Source organism: Leptonychotes weddellii, chromosome 11, assembly GCF_054177405.1.
Source record: "Leptonychotes weddellii isolate Sample4059 chromosome 11, ASM5417740v2, whole genome shotgun sequence".
NCBI lineage: Eukaryota > Metazoa > Chordata > Mammalia > Carnivora > Phocidae > Leptonychotes > Leptonychotes weddellii.
The window spans coordinates 39160716-39181278 of record NC_138379.1 but is presented as its reverse complement, the minus strand read 5'-3'; the positions used below and the strand labels follow the sequence as shown (position 1 = coordinate 39181278).

Here is a 20563-nt window from a genome sequence, read left to right as displayed (position 1 = left end):
CCGGGCTGCATTTCCAAACTCACTTTTCCTAGTGGCCTCAGTCCTTGCGCTGCCGCTGGAAGGAGGCACCTGAGGCCCCTTCTGCCCCCAGGGTCCCCTCAGCCCATCTCTGCACATCGTAACCATCCCGTAAGTAATACCTCTGGCTAAAAGCATGCCTTCCATTGTCTGGACTCTGAGCACCTTTGACGTGGTACTGTTTCTATCTCTGTTATCGCTATTTTAGGTACATAGCTCCCGTTTGTAGTCCTATATAGTGTTTAGCATGAACCTCACATAGTAGGTAATCATCAGATACCTTAAATGAGTGGGAAATATGAATTATTTAGCATCTTTATAAGCCAGTCTTTACTAGGAACCATTTCCCTTCTGGATGCTGTAATTTGTAATGAAAAGTTTCTGTTTTTACATCTATAACAAATGGCCCGTCAGCTCTAGATCTCCCGTTCTTTTAAGTATATCTACAGATTAGGGCGCCTGGGTGGCTCAGTCGGTTAAGCGACTGACTCCTGATTTCGGCTCAGGTTGTGATCTTAGGGTCGTGGGACAGAGCCCCACGTCAGGCTCTGCGCTCATCACGGAGTCTGCTTGAGATTCTCTCCCTCTCCCTCTCCCCCTCCCTCCACTCTCCTCTCTCTCTCAAATAAATAAATAATCTTTAAATATATCTACAGATTAGTGACTATGAACCCCATTCATATACTGCTTTCTGCACACATTGCAGAGGCCTCACGGATCTTTTCTAACAAGGGTACAGTATTATTCTATACTGAACACAAGAAAGCAAACTGAAGTAGGTGTGCATCACATTGCCATTGTTCAAGGGGAGACTGCTGGAGTTAGCGTGCTCTTCAGAAAGTGACCAGTGGGCCATGGAACTTGTTTCTGGATGAGCATCACCTCACCGCCTCCTCGAGCCACGCCTGCCCTCCCCTCGGCCTGAGCGGTCGGACGTCCTAGCCTGCCGCTCACCGGTCGGTCGCTGCCATGACTCCGGCCACAAGAGGATAACCCCCACCTCCGTTTCCTTCCCAACAGGCCGACCTAAACTGCAGTATTCAGGACGATGCCGGGGCTTTTTACGGTGTAACCAGTCAGTATGAAAGTTCTGAAAATATGACAGTCACCTGTTCCACCAAAGTATGCTCATTTGGGAAGCAAGTAGTAGAAAAAGTAGAGGTAAGTAGGCCTCTGTCCCCCGAAGTCCTCATTCAGGGGCAGACTGTCGCCTTCCTTTCGACTTTATATGGGGGCGGAGAGTTTTACCTTTTTGGCATCTCCTCCTCTCCCTTTCTCCCACCGCTTTCCCCTGTTACTTTTGAGACGACAGAACGGTCTGAAAGCGACTGGAAGAAGGCAGGGAGGAAGCCCCATGCCAGGCTTCCCTGACTGGTCTCCCTGCCTTGTGCGGCCAGCAGCGTTCAGTCTGGCCCGAGGTGTCATGGGGTGCCCGCTGTGGAAGCGGGTACACACAGACCCTGCCACCCACCGGATGGTGCCCTCCCCACCCCCAGGTCCAAGAGCACTTGCAGGCGTTGTAGAGAACAGCCGAGGTGGGATTCAGCTGATTGGCACCTGCCTTCTGTAAAACCTGACACCTCAAATGGTGGTGGTACTTTTGCCATTTCCACTCCTTTAATCCTTTTAAACAGATGACAGCACATACTGGGGTCAAATACCTATACATAGTTTTTATATTTCATGGCCTCCCTCCCTGTCAAAAAACGCATGTTCTTTTTACCAGGGTGGGTTGCTTGGTGTGAATAATGTTTTGCAGTTAACTTTCCATGTAAGTTGAATTTTCCAGTGTCTTCTGCCCATCCTCTAGTCAATCTGTGTTCAGTGAGCAGCTCTGGTTCACGGTGGTCCTGGAGCTTGCAGGTCCCAGAGCCTAGCCTGAGTGTGGCAGACTTGGTGCCGTAGCGAGAGAGAGAGAGAGAGAGAGAAGAGAGGAGGGGCTGGGGAGGAGGGCGGGAGCGAGTGTGTGGATTTTAAGACTTGGGGCTGAACAGTGAGGCCCTGGGGTGCTGGAGGCCCTTGTAGCTTCCTGAGCACAGGCTGGGCCTCCCGAGAATGGTGTTGAGGAGGTGATGCTAGCCAGAGAGGACAGAAGAGGGTGGACTAGATGGTCGACAGGAGCTTAGGCATCCTGAGCTTCACTGAAACGGTAGCAGGGGGCATCCAGTAAGACATTTTGAATGGAACTTAGAAACTCACTGGATATTAAAAACCCATGAGGAGGAAGAGTCAGAGGTCACACGTTTTGTGTTTGCAAGGACAGTGCTGCCACCAACAGAGAAAAGGAAGGAAGGTGCTCAAGAGCACACAGTCAGGGGATGATTCTGGATGCAAGACGAGAATTTGGAGGACGGGTAAAGACTGAGACTACCGATCAGGAATCCTCAACATTAAGGATCATTAAAGCTATGGGAATGAGAACTAGGTGCAGAGAGAGAGTAGCAACAGCACAGGAATAAGGGTTTAAATTTGGGAAGCAGTACACAGCCCTGGGATGAGTAGAAGGGAGACACCAGCAGAGGACAAAAATGGATGTGAGAGGAGGGGAGCCGGCTCAACGCATGTCTGGGAAGCCCAAGGAGAGGGTAGGTGAGAAGGTGGCCTTGTTACGAGATGGGCCTGGGAGGCCTACAGCCCAGATCACCTCCCAAATTCTCGGAGAAGGAGGGAGCACAGTTACCTGTCAGTGGTTGGGAATGTGGAATGTTCCTGGTAGGCATGGCTGCTGAGTAGCCACATTGTCAGGGCTCACCAGAGCTGGACCTCCTGCCTGGATGAGACGAACCGGGCAAGTTACTCAGTTTCCCAGATTCCAAACTCTTTTTTTCGTCATGTCCTCTAGTAACACACCAAAACAGTTTCCCAGATTCCAAACTCTTTTTTTCGTCATGTCCTCCAGTAACATGCCAAAAGCCTTCTGTAAGTTCAAGGAGCGGGAAAAGGTTGCCTTTGATTGATGAAGTCCCAGGAATTTTCATGGATAAGGTAGTGTGAGTGTGGCAGGTGGAGTTTTATAATTAAGTTTTTAATTCACTTAGAATGTACTACTTCTGCATTTGGTGTGAATTGGGAGTCCGCTCCTGTTTTCTTCCAGATACACAGGCGTTTGTGTCAAAACCATTTATTAAATGATTCATCCTTTTCCCACTGAGTAGATCTGAGATCTGTCTCCTTTCAGTTACTGCATATTCTGGGAGCCATTCCTGGAGTCTCTCTGATTCCCCCCTCTGTTTATCTTGACATGTCCCAATCCCATGTTGATTTGATTACAGTGGCTTTTATAGCACATTCTTACTTCTGCTGACGCAAGTCAATCTGGCTGTTGTTTTCCATATATTTTCTAGGCTAGTAAACAGCATTTATTCTTCCAAAAAAGGAGATAACTTAAAAAAAAATAAAGAAAACCAAAATCCTCGCTTGATCAATCTAGTTGGAATTGTACTAGATTTAGACATTATTTTGAGATAAATCGATACATTACCAATACTAAATCTTTCCAACTGAGAACCTGTTTGCATTTCCATCTTAATAAGATTTTGTAGTTTTCACATACAGGTTTATCCCTTTTTTGTTAAATATACTTCTAAATATTATGTAATTCGTTAATGCAATTTCCCATTTCTAGATTTTAATTACTAGAAGAGAGGAAAGCTCTTGGGTTTTGCTTATATTTGTTTTATCTGGCCAACTTGCCACATTCTCTTATTTATCTCCAGTGGCTTTTTCCCCTAGATTCTTAGATTTTTTTATGTATATGGTTTTATAGTACCAGCAAAAAGAGAAGGCTTTATTTTATCTCTTCTTTTCCAATGTTTTTGCCACCTTTTCTATTTTGGTTATTTTCTCACCTCTTTCCATTTGCTAAAACCTCCAACACTGTCATGAAAAAAAGTAGGAGAATGAGTAGTAACTGCTGCCCATAGAGTTGGCTTTGGAGTTTCGCCATTTCGGGTTATATATACTTACTGTTGGATTTTATAAATGGTCTTTATTTTATATTTAAGTGCTTTCTTTCTATTCCCATTGTACCTAGGGTTTTTGTTAGTAACAGCTCCGATATTTTATCAAATGCCTTTTCAGCATCTCTTAGTATGATTTTTCTCCCAGTTCGTGGGCATCACGAGTTCATTCCTGAAGAAAGTCCTGCTTTGGACAAAGTGATGTATTCTCTTCGCTATTCTACGTAAGATTTTTGCATCTCCTAAGTGATATTAGTCTGTTCCTTTCTCTAATCTCTTTATGTCCATCAATTTCATAAAAAGAATTGAGACACCTACCTTTTCCTATGGTCTGGCGTCGTTTGCGTAACAGTGAGAGTAATTATTCTTCTAGAGTTGCATAAAACTCAGCAATGAAACAATTTGGTCTTTGTACCTTTTTTGTGGTGAGTCTCTGAAAAATTTTTTGGTCATTTCTGCTGTAATGGACCTACTAGAGTTTTCTCCTTCATGGTCAGTATTAGTAATTCATACTTTGCTGGGAAATCATCTTCTCCTCTAGGCTTTTTTGCCTTAGAGTTATGTGAAGTAACCTTTTACAGATCTTCCAATCTCTACTGTAATTGTGGTTTTGTCTCTTTTCTCTCTTAAGCTTGTGAAGGCTTGATTTTGTTTTGACTTTTTAAAGAACCAGTTTTTTAATTTATTCTGCCCACATATTTTATTTCTCTTAACATCGATTTGAGCTTTTATCTTTATTAATTTCCTATTCCTGGTTTCCTTTGGTTTCTTTGTGACTTGGGTTTATTTTGGGGAGGGGGGGTTGTTTTAAATTTCAGACATGGTTTAGTTCTGTAATTTTTTACCTTTAATGATGAACTCATGAAGCTGCATCATTAAGTTTCCTCCAAGTACAGTTCCATCAGGTCGCCTAAGTTTTGATGTCAAGTATTTTCCTTTTCATTACTCTTGAGATAGTTTGTAATTTCCTTTTTAATTCTTCTTTGATCCAGGGCTATCTAGGGGTGTTTCTTATTTCTGAGTGCTTCAGTCGGATCTTCAATACGAGTATTTTCTTTCTTTTCCTTGTTTATTAAAGACATAAATAACTCACAGTCAGGAGCTCGTGATCAGTGTGAAGTCGTTTTTCCTGAGGTAGAGAAATTAACTGCATTGGTCGTTGGCCTGTGAGACCTTTATAATGGTGGAGGAGGATTTTCTCTGGGCTCTTTGAAGAATTGTAATTGGCTGGGCCTTGCTCCCCCAGATTTCCAGGCAGAAAATCACTAAGTAGGTGATTATATTTCTTTCTGACCTTTTCTTTCTTTTCTTTCTGACCTAGACAACCCTCTTTAAAGCTATCCTGTTTCCACTCTTTTTTTTTTAGGTTTCCAGAAAAATAATGGATTTCTGAGTATGCCATTAAGTTTGGAGATAGGATTTCTTTTAAATTAAGTAAACTATGTAAATAGTACAGCATCTACACTCCTGTTGAAAAAGGAAAAATGCTTTTGCAGACAGCAATAGCTTTTTCATGTATTTTGGAATCAGAAGTGTAAACGTGCTCAATTCCTTTTTCCCTCACAGACGGAGTATGCAAGGTTCGAGAACGGCCGATTTGTGTACCGAATAAACCGCTCCCCGATGTGTGAATATATGATAAACTTCATCCACAAGCTCAAACACTTACCAGAGAAATATATGATGAACAGTGTTTTGGAAAACTTCACAATTTTATTGGTAACTGTTTTTGCCTCTTCTTGTGGCAGACGCAGTCTGAGGCTGGAGGGGAAGGGGACAGGAAGGTGGCGGGGTAGGGGTGCTGAGCAGGCTGTCAGTCGGTCACCATTTGAATCCACAGCGCCCAGGGCAAGCTTGGGCTCTATTTGGGCTCAAGTCTGTAGAAGAGACAGGCTCTCATCTTGTGGGACTAAGCTTTTCTAAGCTCGGGAAAACTGGAATTCAAGTGGGTAAATTCAGCTGCGTGTTAGAAAGGCATGGAGAACTTTCAAAATACTTAAGAACTTTTGAAAGCCTGACACCAAGGCTGCAGTCCTAGATCAACGAGATCAGGGACTCTGAGGATAGAAGCCAGGCACGTATGTTTGAATTTCCCTATGTCGTTCCAGTGTCGGCCACGCCTGGGTCCCAGCAACAGAGTCTGCAAATCACAGATGAGGCACAGACTGAGTCAGTGGGTTCACACTTCATAAACCTTGACTCATTTCACGAAGGACTGCCAGGCCTTATAAGAAGTAACGCACATTAAGATAGTAAAATACAAACCCTCAGCACCACGAGAAATAGAAATTAAAATAGAATGTCATGATCAGGAAATACCCTTCATAGGCTGAAGTATGGTCAAAACTTGGACAGCTGAAGGGAAAGTATAAGCAGTGGTTGGTGCTCAGGGTCCACGATGGGAGAAGTTTCCGGTTCCCCTGGGCAATGCTGCGGAGTGGGGGACGGTCCCCTCATACTTAACTTTAAAACAAATTTCTCATGGGGGCTTCATTTGGAGACTTGGGAAGGTCATAAGAACAGTGATGTCTTCAAAAATCTGCCTATAAAATATGCAGTAATGGGTTTCATAAGGCTCATTTTTGAAAAAAATTAACATTCCTTGATTTAACCGAAGGAAAAATGCCAAAACAAAACTTAGAAACAGTTTTGCTAAAAGGGGCACAAGACAGTATCATGGTCAAATATTCAGCCCTCTGAAGCCTTGCTTTGTTATTCTGTTACTAGGACTAAGAACTAGAATACTTAGAGCAGAAGTTCTTTACCCAGAGGTTTTAGATCCATTGAGACTAGAGTTCACCATCAGTGGTGTGCTACTTAAAAAAAAAAAAGGCTATCCCCCAACATCCCCACAAAACCCTGATTTATTAGCGTTCGCCCACTTCCATGGTATAAATACACCCTCCGTGGTCAATTTCAAGGTACCAGTGGGTTGTCCAGCTCATGAAATTCCTTCATTTTTAACTTTCAAGAGCCCTTGGGAGCCAGTTTTCTCACAAAAGTATAAAAACTGAATAAATAAAACTTTAAAACTTAAAATCCTTTCTGCATATCAGATTCACCCAGGAAGCTTTTAAAAATTCTGGGGCCTGGGCCCCAGCTGAAAGAGGTAAAATCAGAATCCTAGGGGGTGGGGCCCACCCAGCATCATGGTTTTTGTCTTATTTTTACAGCTCCCCGGGTAGTGGAGGCCCACTGCCACAGGGGACGGCTAAATGAGCTGCAGGGAGTCTCAGGAGTTCACAGACATGTGATGGGCATACAGTTGTCCGAAAGATAATCTTGCACGTAATTTTCATTTATTCCTGAGAGAGAATCTCAGTGGATTCTCTGGCCTGTCCATGAGAAACTAGCCATCTGGGGGAAACTTTGGAAAACCTGTTCTTTGCTAACTATTATTGATTAATGTCTTGTTCTGTAATGGTCGTTAGTGAAAATTGAGCAGTTCACGGTTTGGGGCACTGGCGGGTACCTGACCTACAGCTGCTTTCTGTTGCTAGTTAGGAACAGGTGGCTCTCATGCTCAGATGGGCGGAGGGTGAGTGGATCGTACCTGGGTGTGGACAGTTAATAGCCTTGGGAATGAACCCAAACTCTCTGAGTGAATGGCCAGCCCACCTCTCGTGGAAGCAGTCTTAGCTGTCCTTACAAACCAGTTCTGAGTCTGTTTCAGCACCTTAAGGACTATGCCCTCAGTCCCTAACCCTACCTCACAGAGCATAGCCACGGAAAAGAAGGCCTGGAAGAAATTCAAAGCGTCTCTTTAGCCACAAAACCCATGAAATGAAATCAGTAGTGCTCTTTCAGAACATGTGACTTCAAGCAGCTTAGATGTCCAGAGAGCATTAATTCCAAAATGTATCATTAAGCAACCAGAGAAATTCCTTTGCTATGAAGAATTAGTGGCTGTCAATAAGTATCGGCTGGAAATAATATTTTAGCTTTTAGAAAAGCTGAAATTAAACCAGCACTCCTGGATTATGAGAATGAAATCGTCTCGTTGATAAAGGAGAAATAGTACTTTTCAGCTCTTCCTCAGGGGCAGGGTGTGCGAACACGGTTGGAATGGCAGCTGCTGGACGTAGTTGCAGGCATTTTACTAGGGATTGGATTACAAAGCCTGTGTCAGCAAGATCACTTCCAGACCTTACTGGTCGGTGAGCTAAACTCTGATTTCATCAGGATGATACAGAAGTTGAGGTGAACCTGTAAATGCAGGGCCTTAGTAACAGTATCCAGACAGGCCGAGGGGGAGTCGCTGAATTACAGGCCAAGTATTCCTGTCCTCTTTGGAGGTTGCATTCAGACATACATACAGGCTACTAGAAACATTTTTTTTTCTTTTCTCCTTTTGAATCTTACTCATGAAGTCTAGGACATACTTAGGGCACCTGGCTGCCTTAGTCGCTAGAGCAGGCGACTCTTGATCTCAGGGTCGTGAATTCAAGCCCCATGTTGGGCCTGGAGCCTAAAAGGGAAGAAGATAAATAGGACATATTCTTTCCTAGAAAGCTTACAAGAAAATAAGGTAAATCATAGAGGTTCCAGGCACAGTGCTAAATCTTTAGTAAATGTGATATTATGAAATTCTCACTGCAGAAGTGTGAGGTCATATTTATTCCCATTTTACGGATAAGGAATATTAGACCTCCCTGAGGTCACAGAGCTAGGGACAGAAATAAATGAAGACTTAAAAGGATAGGAAAGACACTTCGCAGGATATTTCATGATCATGGAATCAGAAGACTGGGGTTTAAGACCCAACTCTGCTTTATGACCTTGGTTTGGGTAAGTCACTTAAAGTCTCTAAACTCAGTTTCCTCCTCCATTTACAAACAAAACGCTCAGGTCTTGACGCTCCACCTCAAAGGTTATTGAGAATATTTGCGTTCATTCAGCTAAACTATGGAGAGATTATAGTCGCTGCCAGAGTAAATGCAGATAAAACACATTGCCTATCCCATAGCAAATCTTGGCCTGCTCGGGGGAAAGAGGCAGGTGAAGAAATGGTTACAATACATTTGTAAGATGCATGGCTGTGGTATCCTTGAGAAACAGACACCTGGACATCCAGGGTAGTTGAACTACCTGAGCAGGTACCTGTAAGTTGGATTGAGGTGGGGGCATCCTCAGGCATGTTCAAAGCTGACGTTTAAGTTGCCTTGATAGATAAACAGACATTTTTCAGATTTACCAAGAAGAGGGCCCTTCCACGGGTGTGTACTTAAGTGTCAGGTGCTGGGATGTGAACTAGATGGGGGTGGGGGGCAGCCATCCTGGAGGCTCCTGAGGGAGGCAGGCGTTCCTCAAGCAATCACAAAAAGAAACGGTGGCTGGTGGCTGGCAGAGGGCGGTACATGGTGCCACGAGAGCATGTCCCAGGAGTATCTGAGCCAAGGAGGGAGGTCAGAGAAGGCTTCTCTAAGGAAGAAACAGTGGAGGCATCCCTGCCAGATGACTGGGCGGGGAGGGCAGAGAAAAGTACCGCAGGTGGGTGGGCAGGTGGGAGGACTGGAAATAGGGTGGTGTGGCTGGCATGGAGAGAGAGAGAGAGAGAGGAGGGCAAGGAGCGGGTAGCTGGCTGTAGGAGCAGCCAGACGGGGTCAGGGCTCCTGGGCCTTGCAGGCTTGAGAGTTAGGAAGTTGAATACAGGCCATCAGGGTTTTTAAGCAAGAGGGCGTTGTTGTCAGAGTTGTGGTGCTCACAGGGTTGTTGCGGCCGCTACGTACCGACGGGAGCAGGATGAGACAGGGCGGCTTGTGGTGGGGGAGTCGGGGGCTTCGCTGGTACCCTGGGCTGTGGCGGTGGAGGAGGGGATGGATTCCAGAACTGCCGGAGGTAGAAGCAGCATGACAGGGCATTTCTTTGCATATGGGGAGAGAGGGAGAGAGATTTCCGGGACGGAAGGCCGGCATGCTTGGAGTCTTCGATCTGTGAGGGAAGGGGCAGGAATTAAGACTAGGAAGGAAAGCAGGTGGGTACCAGTGTTCAATCAAATCTTTATGACCCAGGAAAAAAATGTAGATAATCTATTACTATATCCATTCATTTGTCTGGAGCCGCATGGCTTCATGGGTAGGAAAAACGGTCTTTGAAGTCAGATCTGCATTTCTCCGTTGTATAACCTTCAGTCCACTCCCCGGCCTCCCTCTCTGTCAGAGGGCAGCTAACAGGACACCCGCTCACGGAGTTGCTGTAATGTTACACCAGACGGTGTATGTGAAGCAGTTCATACTGAGTAGATGCAGGCTATATGTGGTCACTTACATGTTGGCTGTTATGTCCCTTGTCCTTCATTCGGCACATACTTATTAAACAACTGTTGTGTGTCAGGCTAGTTACTAGGAAACGTGGTCCCCCTTCTTCAGGAACTTACAACCCACTGACTGACATGGGCATTAAAGAAAAAAATCACACAAATCTAAGTGTAGTTACAGGCGTACTGTGTGCCCTGATGGGAAAATTATAAGTGTGTGAGTTTTTATTCTTCAGTCAGGGACCACACCCTCCGATGCCTTGAGGGTAAGGGAAACACAATGGGTGAGACAGCCGACAGAGTCGGGAGCAGGCCCCACCCCGCCCGAGGTGCAGGACTAAGCCCTCAGATTCACAGTGTTTGAAGACACTGAGCTGTCTTCAAACAAAACACACACGTAACAGCATCACGGAAGCTGTTGGGAAGTTGGGCTAGATTTGTTTTTAGAAAGTTCCTTTTGAGAACGGCTCTGGGAAGCAGGCGGGGTCCAGTGGAGACCTGGGTCAGATCTGGTCGCTCAAGATAAGAATGTAGGCTAAGGCCACAGGCACGAGGAGGAGAGAGCTGGAGTCCAGTGACTTGAACCAAGAGGGGAAGCAGATGAATGTTTCAGAGTACATTTCGAAAGGTAAAGCCTGTGTAAATGGAAAGAGGGATCATTTGACATGATTCTACTACTCAGCGTCCATGTTACTGAGCCCCAGCCCGGCTGGTTAACAATGCTGAGCTGTATTCATGGGGCTCCCGTCTCTCGTGGGCTGTTGTGAAACAAATCTAGGAAAAAGTTTAGGAATAAGACAGGAAGCAATTCCTAGGATAAACAACTGTCTCGTGAGACAGAATTCTAGAAAATGGTCTTCGTTGTAAAGAAATCGACCCTCCCAAAAAACCCACACTAATTCTTGTGGCCTCGCATTATGGGTGAGACCCTGTCCATGAGGTATTTCTTACACATGGTAACTAAGTTCAGCTAGGATTCAGGTCAGACCCATAATTATCCTGAGTTTGTGCTGGAGGGGGGCAGCGTGAGGCTGGGACGTCTGTGGTAGTCTCTCTGCTGGACTTGAGCCTGTCCTTCTCCAAGCAACTCCTAGTTGCCATAGCACAGATGGACTGTGTTTTCATCCGCGTGGTGTTTTCTCTCTCTCTGTGTATGTGTGTATATATATATATACTTTTTTTTTTTTTAACAGGTGGTAACAAACAGGGATACACAAGAAACTCTCCTCTGCATGGCCTGTGTATTTGAAGTTTCAAATAGTGAACATGGAGCACAACATCATATTTACAGGCTTGTAAAGGACTGAACATGGTTATTTATATATAGATATCTGTATATACACACACACACACACCCATGTGCGCACACACACACTCTCTCCATTATTGAATGACTGACTGTAAACCTCGCCACAGAGGGGTGTGCCCTGGCCCTGAGGACACCCTGACTTTTTCTAAATCCTGTTTGAGTGAAGTCATTATTTTTTTCATGTGTTCATACTATCATTATAGCTGTGAAGTTCTGGTACAGTTGTAAAAAGAGAAATCTGAGTGGTTTCTATGTGTTCTTCACATCCGCAGCCCACAATTCCTCGGGAAAAGGTGACCCTTAAGAACCTGGGTCTCCTCTGTCTGCAGAGACCCGTTTCTAATTGTGGTAGGAAAAAAAAATTTTGAAACAGAGCATTTGCCATGGGGCATTTACAGCCTTTATACAAATGTATTTAGTTCTGTTTTTTTTTTTTTCCCCAACGTAAAATTCTTGTCTTAAGATACAAGTAAAATTAATCTTTAAATGTAAATGTAAATTAGTACACAAAACTAAGAATCTTTAGACTTATCTTTGTAACTAATTAGGGTGGAAGTTATGAAAGAATGTAATTCACTAAATTATTTTTTAAATGAAACTTTTCTTTCTTTTTGAAACCAAATGTTAAAATATAGCCTTAAATGCTTGGTAGAAATATTCTAATGAGACAAATTTATACTTTTTTTTTTTCCTCAACGTGAAAACTAATCTCTTAATCCATTAAACTCTTGAACAGGTATTACAAAGGAAGAAAACTTCACCCCTTATCCTTAACATATATAGTATATTTAAAAAATATAAAATTGTATTGTACTAATGTGATGATTATTTAATGAAAAAAAAAAGATGGCTCTTTTTGCAATAAGTAGATAAATACTGAAAATCTAAACGTACAATGTTTATAGTCTTGTGTGTGCAGTTACATTGTCTCTGGACAACCAAATTTTTTACTAAGATGAGTAAATGTTTGAACCACTGAAATTTAATAACAAAAATTTAAAATTGGCATGAATACTGCACTGTGAGCTGCAAAGTAGAGAAAAATCCTGTGGCTGGGAGAAATTTCATCAACCAAACAAGTAAAAGGCTCATCAGTTTTAGCATCTCTGCTCCCCGGAAAATTGCAAGCATCCTCACCAGCCTGTGGATGAATTCTTTCTGGTGAACCAGTGTGCATATTAACCTGCTATAACTATGTGTGTACATGTGTGTTCATGTACACATCCACACACATATACACACATAGTTGTTAAACACATATTTATTGAACATCTATTCAGTGTCATCAGTTTGCTAGGTGCTGATACGTATGTATATCTCAACCTGTGTCCATAGATCTAAATATATTCTCAAAGGACATCTGTTTGCTCAACATCTCTCAATAAGTCACAGTACTTGTTTGACTGAGGTTTGAGAGGCCCGGTACTCTCTCTGACTTTTTTCAGACAGACTCATCTGGAAGGTTCTCTTCCCAGAAGAAATTCAACTTTCCAACCCAAATATTCCAAAGCATTGCCCAGGCAGAGTTGGTTTGAAGTGGCCACGTGTCTTGGGTTATTTCCATAAGTGCTTCATTGGGAGGGAGACAGGGTTATACTCCCCAGCTTCCCAGAGGAAAGTGACATTTTTATAATTGCCAGGAATAGGTCAACACAATAGAACATGAAATAAGTTTTGTAAGTTGTGAAGCCTATCGTGGCTTTTTCATCAAGCCAGAAAAGAAATGCCGTGTTCTTTCACATCCAAGTAACTTACCCGCTTCCCTGTCCCAACCACCTGCTCTGACCCTGCTTGGATATTGATTAGAGTGTCTGGCGGTCGGGCCACGAGGGTGTGGCTGGCTTGTGGCAGACAGGAGGCCACTGGACGGAGCCTAACCTCTCCCAAACTCATGCCACTGGTTCCTGGAAGGACCAGAGGAGAAAGTGCAAAACTTCTCCCACTTGGAACGCACACCCCCCTTATGAACCAGTAGGCTGATGTCTGTCTTCCCTCCATAAAGAAACTAACATTTATTCTCTGACTCTAAGGGGGCCTTTGAAGGATTGCCCTAGTTGTCTGCCCTTCCATCTGGCCTTCCGCCCAGGCACTGAAGCTTCTTCCGTGGTCATCATACTTAATGACTTCTCCTGGGCACCCCTCCTAGGGATGTTTCTTTCACTCCTGTCTCCCGCGTCTTTCCTCAATGGAAACCCCACTCTCCCAGGGCCAGGACCCTATGAAGGGGGGTAAAGGATCTTCTATGGCCAGAGCCAGCCAGAACTTCAGCGAGAGAAGTATCTGATTCACATTCCCACAGAGGAATGGGGCTCTTCTGTCTGCCAGGAGGACTCTTGGGATTTACTTTTCAAAGCACAAATAGACCCAAGAAGAGCAGCTGGAGGGTTGGTTCTGTTGGCTACAGGGAAGGGCATACCCTGGTCTGCTGAGCCCACGGAGGCAGGCTGTGCCCTCCTCCCCCAAATGCCTTCGGAGCTGAGTTTGGGGCATTTACGTGAACAACCTGGAGGATTGCTTTTTGCTCTTAAAAACATTTCTAAGAGCCTTAAAAATTTTACTTCTCATCTTGTTCTTCTAAAACTTTCTCCAGGGCGGATATTTTCCCTATCTTAACCACTGATCCAGTTACCCAAACCCTTGGCCCTCTCTCTGTCTCTGCCAAGTTAGGTGCTGGGGTGGGGTTCGTGTTGCACCACCTAATCCAAGTCTGTCTGTGGTCTTTCCTCCTTTGTCGCAGTCTTCTCCCTTCAGCTGTCAAGCTTCCCAGAACCATAAAGAAGGCTTTCCAGGCCTCTGTCCTTACAGCTTTTATAGCTTTCTTTTGGGTGCCGGATCTCCTGGCGACCCTGCATTACCAGCCTTGAGTCAGGGGCATCTCGTACTTTTATTGGGGAGTGTGGAGGCCCATCTTCCGTAGCCGACACAGGAGAGAGCTGGAGAACTGGACTCTGGTCAGTAGGCATTCGTTTCCATCTTAGCAAGAGACCTAAAATTACTATCAGGACTTCTTCAGAACAGGTTCTGGAATCCCAGGTTTATGCTACTCTAAGTCAGGGGTTCTCAGCCTCGACACTGTTGACAAGTTGGGAGCAGTTCTTTGTTCTGCGGGACGATCCTGCGTAGCGTCCCCATGGGCTCCCCCATGCCCTCCCTGCTGGTGCCACAACCCAGACTATCTCCAGACATTACCACAGGTCCCATGGAGCCCAGTATCACCCCCAGTTGAGAACCACTGCCCTAGATCTTAGAGGTCACAAATACCATATTTGAGATTTTCTTGTTCCCTTCCGTTTTGCTCCAAGAAAGCTGCTGTCCTGGAGCCTTGTTTCAGGTTGTGAAGAGGCAGGTAGGAATATTCCTCAAATGACATTATGTCCCGGTCTCCTCCCCTTCGGAGCTTCTTTCACGGCAGAGTCTGTCTGGCTACAGAGGATTCCTTCATTCATCCCCGGGGATGTGGGGAAGAGCTGGTCACCATCATCCCCATAATCATGTTAAGGTGTATCTGTGATTTGATCTTTATTCCTTAGTTTACCAGCTTTAAAAGAAATCCCAGCTACATTCACGATTCTCATAAGCATCTGGGTCTCACGATCAAAGCTTTCATCATTTCGGTAAACTTACTCCGGTCTTCTGCTTTCTGCCCTACGCTCAGTGCTGTTTTTAGAATTTATGGAAGCCTTTGGAACACCGCATCTTTAAGGATGGAGGCGAGAGGGACCAGTTCTGGCAGCGGGCTGATAGATATTTCTTTGTTGAGCTAAAAGAGAGCACAAACTACCCTCCTTCATTTAGCAGATGAGGAAGTTGAGGCCCAGAGGGGAGGTGACTTGCCCAGAGTCACCCAGCTGGTCAGTGACACAACCGGGGTGAGGCTCTGGGACCTCGCCACTTAATCCTTGGCCTCTCCCAGTGCAAGTTGTTCCTCTTTGGTGCTCATGCTTCAAAGATCCCTACGAAGGTGTGCACAGGCTCAGTGCAGAAGAGAGGGGGGCACTAAGAACCCCCTCAGCCAGAGCACGGCATCGCCCCGATGCTGACGCTGCTTCCCCCACGGAGCCTCTGGTCTGGTTGGAGCTACGTGAGGCAGCCACAAGCAGATACGAAAGCTGATGAGCCTTTTCGCTTACCCTGAGGACAATGCACCTGCCACAGACTCCGAGTCTAATTTTTATCTGCTAGGCAACCCAGCCGCCCTGTCCCACACTCAGACCAGCCAAAAAGCAGCCCCCATTCCCAGCACTTGGTGTGAGAAGTCCCCAGATGACTTCAACCCAAGTCTTCTTTAGGTCTCAATTCTGTAGTGGCTTTAGCAGTCTGTTTTTGTACAACCATAAATTATTTAAATCGTCTGAGATGACAGTCAATCTTACAAACCAGGTACACATGATTTGTCTAAGTTTGTATATGCTCTGTCTGGTACCCTACACCTGTCCTCACGAAGGGTGGAACCGATTCTGTGTGTTGGCGTTCACACCTGTGACACTGAGAGCATATGTCTGCATTGCTTCTTTCTTTCTGTTGATGTTTCTGTGGCAAAGCCCTGCACCTGTCATTTCTGAAAAGCCTTAAATCTTTGAGACGTTGCGTGTAGGGTGTGCAGTGCAAAAGGCTGCCTCAGAACTGTGAGCCCTTTTGTAAGCTGGAAGCATTTCTCTTACTACTGTTACTTTTTTAGGGAGTTTTAAATTCAGAGCTGCCAAAGCGTTCCAGTAAGCAGTGCCTTAGTGATTACCTAGTCATACCTAGCCCTCTGCGTCCATTTACTAATTGGCCCCGTATTTGAAACCGCACAGGCAAAAATTGTTCTCATTTCTCTTTTGTAAGCCCATTTTTTTCCTCCGGTTCTATAGGACACTGACCACTTGGTCTAAAATCGGAAACTGAACACGAGTCGGTTCTTTGACCGCACTCTCAAATGTATATACCAAAACGGAAGGTTTTCCAACTTCGTAGTTTACTATGAAAAGCAAATTGTACTTTTAAAGTTGCCTTTTCAATTCATGACCAAATACTTAGCTATTTATGAATCTTCTGCGCTCTAGCATGGAAGTGCCTTTGGTTTGAGATTCCAGCTTAGAAAAGTGCTACCATATAACGATAATTTGTAGAGAGACCAAAAATATTCTGAGATCACCGTAATGCCTTTGGTTTACCAGGATGAGTAACCAGCCACAGGCCTCTGTCCACAAGGGCGCGACGCGGACCCTACCTGCCGCCACCATCTGGCGCTCAGCAGTAGCAGCGGCAGGAGGGACCCCAGGAACTGTTGTGTGTGTGTGTGTGTGTCCGCGACCCCGGGCGTCCTCTTGGCCCGTCACCCAGCCCTGCGTCCGCGTGAGGGGACTGCCACGCAAACGACAGACTTTCGGCCGGTGGACAGATTTGTCCCTCCCCTCGTGTTCGTGTTCAGTCTCTGTGGAGGCTTTCTTTCCCATTCAGACGACAGCGCGCACTTCTCTGGTCTACGCAGTGATACCACTCTGGAAGTTGGAAGCCTCGAACCGAGATGCGAGTGCAGAACAAAAATGAGTTAGGGTCATTACAGTTGAAGTGTTCTTCTTACGGCGGAAATGTTGACTCTGAGTGTTGTGTACGAATGTGCTATGAGAAACTTCCAAAGAGCACCATTCACAATTCGGCATTTTTAAAGAATGTTCCAGCCCTCAAAAGGGCAACCCTTTAGAGTCCGTGTTGGCTTTTATTAAAACCTTGTAGAGATGGGGAATACTGATAGAGGTAAGGAAGAGGCATGGAAAGGACCAGAAGGCAAAAACACCAGCCAAACAAAAGCCAGGAGAAAAAAAAAATGTTCTTTACCGATATAGACTTCACAATGACATTAGACATCTTTGAAAGTTAGCCTCTGAACTCTTAATGCGTATGTTCTTTCGTCTCTCCCTGGTGTCTTTAAGATTACCCTGTCTGGGCTCTGAAATTTCAGGAGTGATTTCTACCCACACCAAGTTGTGAGTATTTATAGAAATTTCTACAAGAAAAAAAAACACAAAAACAGTCAAATGATGAAAAGGAAAATGAGCTAACACGAGCGATAGTCAGTCGCTTGAGTTCAGCCCTCCCTGTCAGTACTGAACCACCCCTGGAAAGAAATTAATCAAATGCTTGTTTTCCTGCTTCTCTTTTCAGCTGTTACTGTGCTTTGTTTAGCAATAGTTTTCTCTCATAAACTCATTGCTTCTATTGTTAAGAATGAAGGTTTTGTGTTTAAAATTTACTGCATTTGCAAGGATAGTTTCGCTGAAGTCATGCACCATTAACTAAGATGAAATATTGGTATTTATTGTCCTACTTCCTAAGGCTGTAGCTTGTTTTATTCTTTGTGAATTTGCATTGAGTCAGTCGTATGCCACACTACATCATTTTAGTTTATTTGAAATGGCATTTATGTCCCCTCGTGTTCCTCATTAAATGGGGTCAGATTCTAGGAGATTCCACCTCTCTCAGGTAGACTCTTTTGTCTGCCTTCCATTATGAGATGGTTTTCCCTTCCCCTGTCTCTGAGAGAGGCTGACAGAATCTAGGCATAAATCAATTGGAAACCAGTCTCTTATTTTATTATTATTATTTTTTTTGGATCAGTCATTTTCTGTGATTAGTTTGTGTAAATTAGATATTAACTGCACTTCTTTAAAAAAAAATACATCTCCCTGTTACCTCCTTGAAAGATTCACTCTGTAGGCCTTTGTCAATAGGCTCTAGCCTGCAGATAAGGAAAGAGGAAAAAAAAAAAAAGAAAAAAAAAAACAGTACGTGCCTGAAAAACAACAAAAAAATTTTGTAACATTTAAAAAAGAAACCCGAATAGCCTTTAATTCTTTAATATGCTTAAATTTTATGTAAATTGGTTTTGCCACATGTGTTTGTTCACGTTCTAAATGACTTAATGGGATTCTCACAGTCGGTGTCTTTGTGTCCCGTGTATACTATGGGCTTGTGACGTAAGCGCTTCATCTGGTCAGTGGTCGCTTTGATATTGTACTGCAGCTGGGCGGGGGCTCCGGAACCTGCCCCCGGGTGATAAGGTTCCTCTCGGTAGATTGGAGAGATGGGGGTGGGGGGCGAATTCTCACACACGTTTTCTTAAACTATTTGCAGAAACTTTCAAAAGGCATTTGGTTAAACCTCTTGGCAGTACAGTATTCTTGTATTTGTTAATGTCCGTGTTTAGGTACTGGTACCTTTTTGTTTAAAAATGTTCTAAGTGTTGGCTTTAAAGTGAATTTATCTTTAGTATGATAGTTATATGAAAATTATAGGGTTTGTGTGCAGAGAATTTTTTTATAAAGTGCTTTGTAAAAAAAAAAAAAATGTATTCTAGCTTTCGCGGTACATATGTGTGATAACTTTAATATCCATGACAGTTAAGTGCAATTATTTCATCACTCTAAAAATGCTATTTTTGTGTCAGTTCCTGCAGGTGTTTTCATGTCTTTGCAAAGTGACACATTTTGATGCCTTCTTGATAAAGTGGTAGACATTTTGTAGCTTTCTAGAAACTTTGTATTCATACGGTATCAATGAAAAATAAAGAAAATGAAAGTGTGGGTTACCTTTTTTATCTGCAAAAGTGTATGTTGTTGAAAATAACACGTGATTATGTGTTGTGGGTGAACTGTGGGGTTCATGATTCAGGTGTGTGCAGCACAGCCCTGCATAAGAAAGCCTTTGATTCACTAGGTGCTTACTGTGTGCTGGGCACTGGCCAAGTGTGTTGATACAATGTGGATATATTGTTTCCTTTGATTCTTACAATAGTCCCAAAGACGGTGATATTATTACCCCCAACCGAGGCTCAGAAAAGATGGATCATCCAGTGATGACTGGTGAGTGGTGGAGCCTTAAATAGGTCACCTCTTGTCCACACCTTGTTGAGGCCCTAATGTATATCAGGCACTGTTAGAGTCACTGTTTTCTCTAAACCACATTCTCTTAATACAGGAGTCATTTCCTATTTTCCAATAAAGAAATTGAGGCCCAGAGAAGTTAAGCCTTTGTTCAAATCATGAAAGCTAGTGACAAGAATTGAGAGGTGGTAATACCGCCTGCCTTGCAGTTCTAGTTCTACCACTGGTTGTATGGCACCTCTTGCCCTACCCCTCCTCCTCGAAAACAAGGTGCTTTAATACATTAAAAACATGTTTTGTTCGTGCCTGTGGTTCCAGTCAACTTAAGTTCAGCAAAGATGGGGAGACACACTAGGTAAATATCACTGAGTAAAGGGATTTAAAGAGCAAAGGGGAGGATAAATAAAGGCCTCTAGTCAGTTGAGGGATCAAGCAACTTTGCTGTGAACCCCTGGTCATTTCTTTCTGCCTTACTGTTGCAGTAGATGAATAAACATAGCTATTGCTTATGGAAAGCCAAATTAGCTGCTGTTGTTAGGCCGTCAGTGAGCAATGATAAAATTCCAATTTAAAAAAACCCAAACAATGTTGTGTAAGCCTGTGAAGCCTTAGGGGTTTTTAAACTGCCTTTAAAGACACCTTTGTTCTGTTTAATATCCTATATGTCAGATATATCTAGGTTGTTTTAACTAGCAAATTGGCTACCAGCAACCTGACTGCATTTTTTTTTTTAAAGTAAACATTCTCCTATTTGCTTTGGCTCACAAGAAGCTCAGACTGATAAGTTGTGTTCTGTGCTGATAAGGATGTAAAGGCAACTAGAATGTAAAGGCATAGAAAGGTTGAAAACAAAGGATGAAAAATATACTGTAAAACGAAAGCTGATGTAGCTATATTATTTTCGCACTAGTATAGCTCAAGGAAAAAAATATTACTAGAGCTCATGGGGATTATTTCAAGATGATACAAGTTTTAATTACCCAGGAAAAATAAGGTCTCTAAACTTATATGCACCTAATAACACAGGTTCAAATTTATAAAGCAAAATTTGAAATTCCATAGTAGGAAGTTTTTGAAGAACTAAACTCATTGGGTTATTTATAGGTAGAGCAGACCAAACACACAGACAAAAACACAGGTCAGACATAGGGGATTT

General features: G+C 43.8%; 1 protein-coding gene across 11 annotated transcripts in view; it reads left to right on the top strand.

The window, feature by feature from the left end:
* The window catches only part of TEAD1 (TEA domain transcription factor 1), a 261044-nt gene extending 241932 nt beyond the window's left edge, over positions 1–19112 (top strand). For all 11 annotated transcript variants that reach the window (XM_081798577.1, XM_081798579.1, XM_081798570.1 and 8 more), the window contains 3 exons: positions 1039–1179; positions 5544–5696; positions 11427–19112. In XM_081798577.1, the coding sequence (XP_081654703.1) occupies positions 1039–1179; positions 5544–5696; positions 11427–11540 (408 nt within the window). In that variant the 3' untranslated portion in view covers positions 11541–19112. The remainder of the gene's footprint in view (positions 1–1038; positions 1180–5543; positions 5697–11426) is intronic.
* The last annotated feature ends 1451 nt before the right edge of the window (positions 19113–20563 follow it).